This window comes from Schistocerca serialis, chromosome 5 (genome assembly GCF_023864345.2).
Source record: "Schistocerca serialis cubense isolate TAMUIC-IGC-003099 chromosome 5, iqSchSeri2.2, whole genome shotgun sequence".
NCBI lineage: Eukaryota > Metazoa > Arthropoda > Insecta > Orthoptera > Acrididae > Schistocerca > Schistocerca serialis.
In genome coordinates this window covers 566,812,288-566,822,684 of record NC_064642.1, presented here as the reverse complement: position 1 = coordinate 566,822,684, position 10,397 = coordinate 566,812,288, and the positions used below count along the sequence as shown (strand labels likewise).

The window sequence follows — 10,397 nt, the reverse complement described above, 5'->3', positions numbered from 1 at the left end:
TTTCCCGGAAGAAGTATTCCATAATGCAGATGAGTATGAAAAAAGGCATGGTATGCCATAAATATGTAGGCCTACTCCTTACTGACACAATCCTTCAGTTTCCTAAGGAGATATAGAACTCTTGCCAACTTACTGCACAGCTTTTCTGTGTGGGTATTCGAGCACAATTTGATATCAAGATAAATGCCTAGCAATTTTACTGAATGTCTGAGCTCATTAAGTCCATCATTAATATCTATAAGGGAAAAGAGGATGTGTTCAGTTTTATTTTTGTTTAATGACAGCCTATTTTCATGGAACCAGTGAGCTGCCATTTCCATCATGGATTTGTTCATTTGTTTGACGACATTCACATCTTTATGTGACGTGATAAAAGTTGTGTCGTCAGCATACATTACAGATTTATATGGTAATGTGTTGGGCAGCTCATTCACATACACAATGAATAAGAAAGGTCTCAGTACAGATCCTTGTGGGACTCCATATTTTACCTTAAGAAGGTCAGATTTGTTATTTGAATTTACATAGACCATTTGGTTTCTGTTTGTCACATATGATTTCAGCAGTAATAGTTCTGTTTCAGTTATTCCATATTTTTCTAGTTACTTAATTAAAATGCTATGTGAGACAGTGTCAAATGTCTTAGTTAAATCAACTCAAGTTGTATAGGCATGTTCCCTATTTTCAAAACCTTGTAATATTGATAAGACAACTTCCTGAACTGCTTTTATTGTTGATAGCCCAGTTCGGAATCCATACTGAGCCTTATTGAGAAGGTTGTGACACTCAAAAAAATCGTTTAATTGGTCTTTAATTAATTTTTCAATAGTTTTAGATAATATTGGTACTATTGCTATAGGTCTGTAATTTTGGGGTGAATTTCTGTCGCCCTTTTTGTATATGGGCAATACAATTGTCCGTTTAAGGCAGTCTGGAAATGTTCCCTCTGTAAACATCCTATTGATTAAGTAAGGCAATGGAATGCATATAGTGTCTATTATTTTCTTTACGGTAAAATTAGAAAAACCATAGATGTCCTCAGTTCTGGAGTTGCTTACTGATCTGACTACATCCAGTATATCCTTATATTAAACAAAGAATTGTATAGATATTAGTAAAAAGCTTTAAATCCCCATTCAAATTTTTATGTTTTGTTATTTAGAAGCATAAACTTCTTTTTCTGTACTTTCTGTGGGTTGATAAAACAGCACCAAGGCATATCCGTCTAGCGGTGGTGTTGGTCGATGGCTAGTTGTCGACTTTGCAGTAACATTCATCGATCTCACAGACATAGTAATGTATGTCTTTGGTCGATCAGTGTTTGTAGCTGCATCTTTGTTGATAGATTTGTTATTGTGTGGCTAACCTAACAAAAACATTATAGAATTTGTTTACATCAGCTTATAGGTAAACAGTTTACCGTAGTTGGACTTAAATTAAACAAGGCACAATGGCAGTTCCACCAGCAGCGTTGGTGAACCGAAATAAGAAACATTTTATGGGTGTACCTGCTCCTCTTGGATATGTTGCTGGTGTTGGACGAGGGTGAGTTATTTTCTTTTGATTTCTACTTATGTAATTGGTATGTAATCACGCGAAGCTAAATTGTTTGGAAGATTAACTGCCATCTTTAAATTCTGTTTGTAGCACTCTTCAGTATAGTGACTGAAACTGTATGTCGGTGGTGCTTTAATATATAGAAATCCGTTTTTATGATTTCAGTGCAACTGGCTTCACAACACGTTCTGATATCGGTCCTGCCCGTGATGCAAATGATGTTTCGTAAGTAATATCACAGATTCCATACGTTCACCTAAGTATATGAAACATAACATTGTCTACACGTCTTGGATTCTTGCTCATTGTACGTATATGGTTATAACAGTGCCTCTACTTCCATAAGGTTATGCCTATATGATTTATTTGATGTACCGGTTGAAGTACTTAAAATATTCTACTCTTAGAAAGTAGCTAATACTCTCTTGAAACTATTGATAATATTGAATAATACCAAATATAAACTTATTGAAACATTTGTACTACCACACACGATTCATAACCCACCACCACATTTGCTTCAGCATTTCTATTTGAAGATGTATTTTGTCATCAGCTGGCTGGCATGTTTTCATATAGGGTAATCATTAGAGAGCGGGTCCATCATAAATTTTTTAGCAATTTTTATATTTCAAAGTTTTATACTTCAATGTTGAGTAACTCACTGCCTGTTGTTCAAATCACAGTGAATTAAGAGTATGATTGCTATTGCTAATCTTAGGAAAGCAGCGGTTGGCAGTCTGAAGTTTTTGTCATATTTTGAAATAAGTGTCTTCACATCCAAGGTGAAAGACAGAGTGAAAATAATATGATCCTGGTAGGATTTGATCCCACATCCTCATGCTTTCCAACCACAAAGTGTACCACTAGACTACCACGCCAGATTCAAATCAGATCCTACTTGCTGCATTCTCCATCAATGCTGCTGTCTTGAATTGTTCCAGCTGTTCTCTAGGTGGCAGTGACATCATTTTCGCAACTCAACCTTCATTCATCATAATTCAGACAGTTTGTATGAAATATTTATGAAGAAAAATCTTCCTCATGAACTAGTGTATCTGTTGGTTAAAACAACATCAAAGCCCCTACAGCAGTTCCTGAGATTATCCTACATATACTAATGGATGCTAGCAGGCAACTTCATTGTTGTTGTTGTGGTCTTCAGCCCAGAGACTGGTTTGATGCAGCTCTCCATGCTACTCTATCCTGTGCAAGCTTCTTCATCTCCCACCATCTGCAATCTAGATCCTTCTGGATCTGTTTAGTGTATTCATCTCTTGGTCTCTCTCTATAATTTTTACCCTCCATACTGCTCTCCAATACTAAATTGGTGATCCCTTGATGCCTCAGAATACGTCCTACCATCCGATCCCCTCTTCTAGTCAAATTGTGCCACAAATTTCTCTTCTCCCTAATTCTTTTCAATACCTCCTCATTAGTTATGTGATCTACCCATCTAATCTTCAGCATTCTTCTATAGCACCACATTTCGAAAGCTATTGTCTTCTTGTTTAAACTATTTATCGTCCACGTTTCACTTCCATACATGGCCACACTCCATACAAATACTTTCAGAAACGACTTCCTGACACTTAAACCTATACTCGATGTTAACAAATTTCTCTTCTTGCCATTGCCATTCTACGTTTTATGTCCTCTCTACTTCGACCATCATCAGTTATTTTGCTCCCCAAATAGCAAAACTATTTTATTACTTTAACTGCCTCATTTCCTAATCTAATTCCCTCAGCATCACCCGGTGTAATTTGACTATATTCCATTATCCTCTTTTTGCTTTTGTTGATGTTCATCTTATATCCTCGTTTCAAGACAATGTCCATTCCATTCAACTGCTCTTCGAGGTTCTTTGCTGTCTCTGACAGAATTACAATGTCTTCGGCGAACCTCAAAGTTTTTATTTCTTCTCCATAGATTTTAATTTCAACTCCGAATTTTTCTTACTGCTTGCTCAATATACAGGTTGAATAACATGGGGATAGGCTACAACCCTGTCTCACTTCCTTCCCAACCACTGCTTCCTTTTCATGCCCCTCGACTCGTATAACTGCCATCTGGTTTCTGTACAAATTGTAAATAGGATTTTTCTCCCTGTATTTTGTCATCCTGCATTTGACATCCACATTTTGGATGAAGGCCTTCTCTAAACTTTCCGTGATTTATGGTCTTCAGCTGTATACATTCATGTTGATTTCAGTTTTTCTTTTTTTCTGATCTCATATACCCACCTTTCATTTGGTGTTGTCACAGCCTTCTTTGATGTGATTGAATCCGGGGAAGAACTTCCTTGTCCATCTACCACCATCTGCCTGGCTACATGACCTGTCTGTCTCTGTTTCTGCATATAATATGCATTAAAATAATATTACGTCTACTACTCCTGCCTGCCCACTGATTTTTGTTTTTCTCTCTCTCTCCTAGTAATTCTCCAACTTGCATCTCTCCATTGCTTTCTGAGCAACTGTTGATTGCTTCATGGTTCTCAAATTAAAAGCCAATTTTCAGCTGTCATACTGTCATAAGTCTAAAGCAATGATACAAATGGATTGTTAACTTACCTTTTCACCAGTGTTGACAGTTTAGATTTGATAACTTGCCAAGTTACTTTTAATATTTAATTTGTTTGATTTCATTTACTATTTCCCTACTGATTTGATGGAAGCCATTAAGAATTACCTAGGCATAATCCAAACCCTGTTGTAGACACACAAAATGTCTCTGACAACAAACACACTGGTCCTTCTCAAGAACAGCATAAATTGGATATTGTGCTCCAGCATGAAGTCAGAGATGTCAAACTGTACAAAGCCACTGATTATTTTGTGATATTCTCATGCACATCGGGCATCACTCAAATAAATAACAGGAATATTGTTAACTACCATCTATCAAGTTCCACCATCTGCTGCCGTAAGACTCTCAAAATGCACAGGCCGGGTTCTGCAATCTGGAAGTGCCACTTTGATTCACAATTAAGTACCTCACACATTGCCAAAATTGGAATACCAAGCTTTTTGAGTTCCCTTTTTGGATTTTGTCAAGTGTTTTAGCTTTTGAGCGATTAATTCTCCACAGAAATGTCACAGTTTGTATTGGCTGTAACAATATCTATCCCAGCTGATCAAAACTGTGTAAAGTTAATGAGACCTAGAAAATTTATTCTTGCTAAAAGCAGGCAGGATTAATACTTGATTGTTTCATCTTGAATTTCCCAGTTTTACCATATTATTCCAGACAAATGTCATAGTAGTGCCCATCAGTCTTTCTGTAATCTGAAAACAACGTCTTGCATAGACATTATTATTAGATTGTTGTTATTACTATTGCTGTTATTTTTATTGTTGTCTTTATTAAGTACCCTTTGTATTTTCTATTATTTATTTGATGTATAACATTATTTACTCTTTGTGTCAAATATGAAATAAAGTATTTCGAAACTGGCTTGTCATAAAGGCATGTTGTACCTTTCCTTTTCAGTTGTTATGTACCTCACATAGCTTTTTCCATTTGTTTCTGGCAAGTTTCTTATAGTATTGACAACATATAAATCATACAAGCTGCTCATTGTACATGAAATTGAACAAAGACTCCCCTTTTTGCTTTTATCCAAAAATGAAGGCAGAGATACAGTTTAGAACGTACCTCAGTGGCATCCAATTCAGTCACAGTCTCCACTAAAAACATTTAGGTCTTATAATGTGCGAAACAGTTTGAAGTAGAATACAAGGTAAAATATTGACATGGTACTGGTTTTATGGAATCACGTCTCAATTAAAATCGTGTTTTAGCAGAGACACTGTTTTCAGGAATTCGTATATTTTGCAGGTGACTGCTGTTCTCCAATAGAAGTTGATCAGTAGTAACACAGAGCAATTGCACATCCAGCTTATCTTGACATAGAAATAACCTTTGGAATTAGGTGGTGTACTTTAGTGTTCACTGTCATTTAACTTGCTCGTTACAAAATTAAGGGTTGTGCCATATAAGTGCACTCATGAATCAATCAATGTAATTATTTTTGTAACACTTTTTGCTAGTCATTGCTCAAGTAAAATGTTTCTGGTGAAAAAGTGTCCTGCATGGACATTTTTTCCCATCTCAATTTCTTTAAAATGATTTCTTAAGATGGATTTTAACACAAAAAGCTTATGCTCGGGACAGTATTATGGTTGCATTGCTGCAAAAAGATTTTATGAAAATTGAGTCTTCCTTCACTCTGTATGAGTGTTGATAAGATGATTAAGTGTCAGATGGGAGGAGGGCACAAGAAAGTTTTTTTTTAATTAAAGAACTTTAGTGATGTGTGAAATTATCTCCTCTTTGTTGAGGGAGATGGAGATGCACTGAATAATGTGCCATATATTTTGCAGAGATGATCGGCATGCTCCACCAAGTAAAAGAAAAAAAGGTCATCAGAAAGAGGAAGAAGAAGATGATGATGAGGATTTAAATGATTCCAATTATGATGAGGTATGTAGTGGTCTGAATTTTGATTTTGTTCGTAGCAATGAATTGTGATACTTATCTTGTATTACTTTTTCAATAATGCACGAAGCTAATTCTGTTCAAAAAAGCTTTTAGATTATTATTTAAAGAAGAATCTTTTCTTATCAGCTTTCACCAAATTATTCTACAGATGGTATTTATGTATAGACTTTAAAGCATACCGTGTGTCTGTAAATGAAAAGTTGCTACCAAAATTATTACGCATATTCCTTAAGAATAGTCTTTTGTTTTGGGAGGATGAACTGATGTGCAGTTTAAAGTGGAATCAGCACTGCCTGGTGGAACGTGCGGGGAATAGGTGGCAGTCAGACAAGGCTGCTAGGTGCAGCATTGGAATGCTGTGCGGCTGGGAGGGGGGCAGAAACGGGTAATGGTAAATGAGAGCTTTGGAGAAGGGAAAGACACTGGTCGGTGCATTGGCAGAGGAGAACAGAGCACGTTGAGGGTGAAGGGGTGTGAATTGGGAGGAGGTGACAGGACAAAGGAGCCGGGAACTGTTGGGTGGAGGGTGTGAGGATAGTAGGTTACAGGAGGTGGAACCCTGATGATTATGGTAATCGAGAATGTGTTGTAAGGATAACTTCCATATGCATGTGCTCGTAAAATAGTGTGAACACCCCGAACTAATTTATGAGCATAACATGATGTCATTGGAGCAACGACGTATATGACATAATCTGTTACCAAAAAATCATCTGTAACATACTTGAAAATGGTCTAAGGCCGAAATTGTACAAACATACAGGAAATAAAGGAAATGGCAGCTGACAGCTTTTTATATATTGTTATGATCACCAGCTAGCTGTCCACCACGATGAATGACTCCTGTCAAACTTTAGCCCAGGGCAAAGTGGATCACCATGTGGCACAACATGCATCTGAACATAGTATGCTTCATATCAGTGGTTGCTTTGAAATCTTGGCCGTTTGGATCCTCTGTGCCACCACCAGCTTTCCTGAACTGTGCAGATGAAAACTCTTCTTACAACATATTCTCCACTCCCATAATCATCAATGCCTCAGTGTATTGTAAATGACTATCCCCACAATCCCATGCAACACCTTTCATGCCCATTGTCCTAATACCTCTTCCCAATTCACACCTCTTCACCCTCATTGTGCTCCACTCTCTACCAATGCACCCATCAGCGTTATCCCTCAAAGCATCCTGATGCTGCACCTGGCAGCCTCGTCCAGCTACCATCTAGTAACTGCTTGCTCCACCAGACAGTGCTGACTCCTCTTCCCGCCACCCTTACCCTGCTTCCCTCCCCCTTGTCTGCCCAACTCCGTATTGCTCCTTGCATTTGACATGACACCATTGCATTCTGATGAGAGCAACTGAAGATAGTGGTCATGTGTGCATAAGGTGTGCTTGCTGTGTGAATGTGTGTGTGTGTGTGTGTGTGTGTGTGTGTGTGTGTGTGTGTGTTTTCTTCTCTGAAGGTGTGTGTTTTCTTTTCTGAAGAAGGTTTTGGCCGAAAGCTCAATGTGTAACGGTCTTTCCATTGTGCTTGTCTGTACTAATGCATGCACTGTCAACATACATCAAACAGCTTATGAATTTGAACATGTTGATGTGACATTCAACTTGGAGTGTGGCAACTCTGCTCCAAACTTTCATGATTTCCTGCCAAATACCAATCCTTAAAGTACTATTGAATAGAGTTTAAGATGGTGAATGGTGACTCAATGGTGCATAGATTTATGTAGAGTTTTCCACAGAGATGTATTCTACCTCAGCAACCCTAAAATCGTGCTCTACATTGAACACAGATGTACAGGGGCACTGACTTGCCCTTATTGCATGAGGACGGTTTAAACTGCCTTCCTTGTCTCATAGTTCTCTAAGACCAACCTTTGAGTCACATACAGAACTTAAGGAATAGCTCTTGTTGAAGAATTGTGTTTGGTATTTAATAACTTGGCATTCAATATGATTTTATTTACTGCCCTGTGTTAGTAGCTCTTATGACACTGCAGTCAAAAGAGTCACGTACTCACAGTGATTTGATTTAATATTTGTTTTACAGTGTTTTGTTTTTATACTGTGTTACAGTTTTCAGGTTATGGTGGGTCCTTATTTAGTAAAGATCCATATGACAAAGATGATGAGGAAGCTGATGCTATTTATGAAGCAATTGACAAGAGAATGGATGAGAAAAGGAAAGAATACCGAGAAAAAAGACTGAAAGGTCTGTACACAAAATTCTTATTTGTTACTTCTGGGATACCTCGCTATTCAGTGAGATGTAGATTGTCATATTGAAAACAACATCCTACTCATGACGTATTATTATAAGTAGTTATCAGTGTTTGTTTTTTCACACTTGTTTTGTTTTACTGTTTGCTACATGCTGCATTCTAATAAATGTAAAACTTTAACCCCAAAAGTAACTGGTCTCTTCTGAAATGAATTTTGCACTTTGTAAGTATTGCATAATATATATGAAATTAAACCAGCATTACCCTTTCACTTGATCTGAGTGTAATTGTTATGATGGTTAACATGAGAGATAAAATTGGAAGAAATCAGTTCATTAAATACAATTACAGTTGTTTTTATTATTTATTTCAACAATGTATTAACTTCAAATCTCTGATACACAGAGGAACTGGAGCGCTATCGACAGGAGAGGCCAAAAATTCAGCAGCAATTCAGTGATTTAAAAAGAGGTTTAGTAAATGTGACTGAGGATGAATGGCGTAATGTTCCTGAAGTAGGAGACGCTCGAAACAGGAAGATGAGAAACCCTCGCTCTGAAAAGTAAGATTTTTTCCTTAATTTAGTTAGTTTAAACAACAACTGCTGTTTTGTAGTTGTGGAATTTGTATGCATACTAATGTAAAATAATTATTACACCAGTTTTGAAAATACCTTGTTTTCTTTATCAGTGGAATTGAACACTTATAATTTAGTTCTCCAATTGACAGATCTGTTATCACAGAACAGTGGCTCCAGCAATGAGAACTGTATTTGATTGCTATGCAGATAGCGTATAAGAAGTTATGATGTTTCTTTTGCTGTAGATTTACTCCTCTTCCTGACTCTGTACTTGCACGAAATTTGGGAGGTGAAACAACTACGTCACTGGATCCGAGTAGTGGTATTGCTAGTGCCTTCCCAGGCACAACTACACCCGGATTTTCCACACCAGGTACGTTCAAGAATTCCATGTAAAAGACATCGATGTATTGCATTAAGTATTTATGAATGGTAGTAATCGAAGAGACACTGACAGCTGTGAATTACCTACATCCCTTTGTGTTTGATGTCTTCCCTGACGGTGATGTCATCGTACAGTGATTTGTGAGTGGACATTGGTTTGCAGTAATTGTAATCCCTCCAGGTCTGTGCCTTATGAGATGTTTCATTATCTCTGGCCAAACATGAAAGCCACATGTTACCACAAAGCAAACCAGATAGCTGTTATTTGGTGTGCCAGGTAACTAACTACTATAACTCCAGGTTAGGGAGGTTTTCATGGGCAGTTACAATTTGCTGTCTAAGGGTCACCCTGAAAACATTAAATAATAACAGGATTCCCCTGAATTGTCTCATATGTAAGAAATAGCAGATAAAAGTAGTGGGATAGCATCACGTAACCTAGCGAGTTGTTGAAAGTTTCAGAAATGTTTAATTATTAGAAATTCTTGAATAACCTCCTTTGTTGTGCCCTACATTATATTCTACAACTCTCTGCCCTGCATTTGACTGTTTTAATGCATTGTTTTTTCACAAACCCAAGGTGGATATCAGTGTAGCTCAGTGACTTTAATGTTCGTATTTGGTGTTTAGGAAAATTAAAAATTGTTGAAAGAAGTAGTGTCTCGAGACAGTATAAGGATCCTTTGGGAAGAGGAAGAACGTGTCGTACAAGCCATGGGTAACAAAAATTGTCCTAAACATGATGAATGAAAGGAGAAAATGTGAGCTAGCAGTACACCAAGCTGGATATCGGCAGATCAATAGAGATATTAAGGAAGCACAAAAAATGGTTTCAAGTAAACGTACGAAAAGGAAAATTCTCTCGAGGAAACTATATGATTGTAAGCAGAATTGCTGGCTATACTCACCTTAAAGTGAATTGTTAATACTGCTGATACACATATAAAAGTGCACAGACTATTGTGACTTTCAGAACTACTAGTTCCTTCTTCACAGAGGAGAGAGGGGTGGATTGGGCGAGATTAAAAAGGAAGGACAGGTCATTGAGACTACAGGATCAAAGGGAAATACCTGCTGTGAGGATGAGGAGAGACAAAGCATCATGGGGTCTGAGTGACCTAATCTTGTCTTCCAGTTTTCCTCAATC

General features: G+C 37.4%; 1 protein-coding gene across 1 annotated transcript in view; it reads left to right on the top strand.

The window, feature by feature from the left end:
• The first annotated feature begins 1,323 nt into the window (after positions 1-1,323).
• LOC126481275 (pre-mRNA-processing factor 6) overlaps positions 1,324-10,397 on the top strand; it is a 75,151-nt gene continuing 66,077 nt past the window's right edge. The window contains exons 1-6 of the mRNA XM_050104907.1: positions 1,324-1,545; positions 1,723-1,782; positions 5,946-6,045; positions 8,141-8,276; positions 8,692-8,848; positions 9,112-9,239. Of these exons, the coding sequence (XP_049960864.1) occupies positions 1,451-1,545; positions 1,723-1,782; positions 5,946-6,045; positions 8,141-8,276; positions 8,692-8,848; positions 9,112-9,239 (676 nt within the window). The 5' untranslated portion in view covers positions 1,324-1,450. The remainder of the gene's footprint in view (positions 1,546-1,722; positions 1,783-5,945; positions 6,046-8,140; positions 8,277-8,691; positions 8,849-9,111; positions 9,240-10,397) is intronic.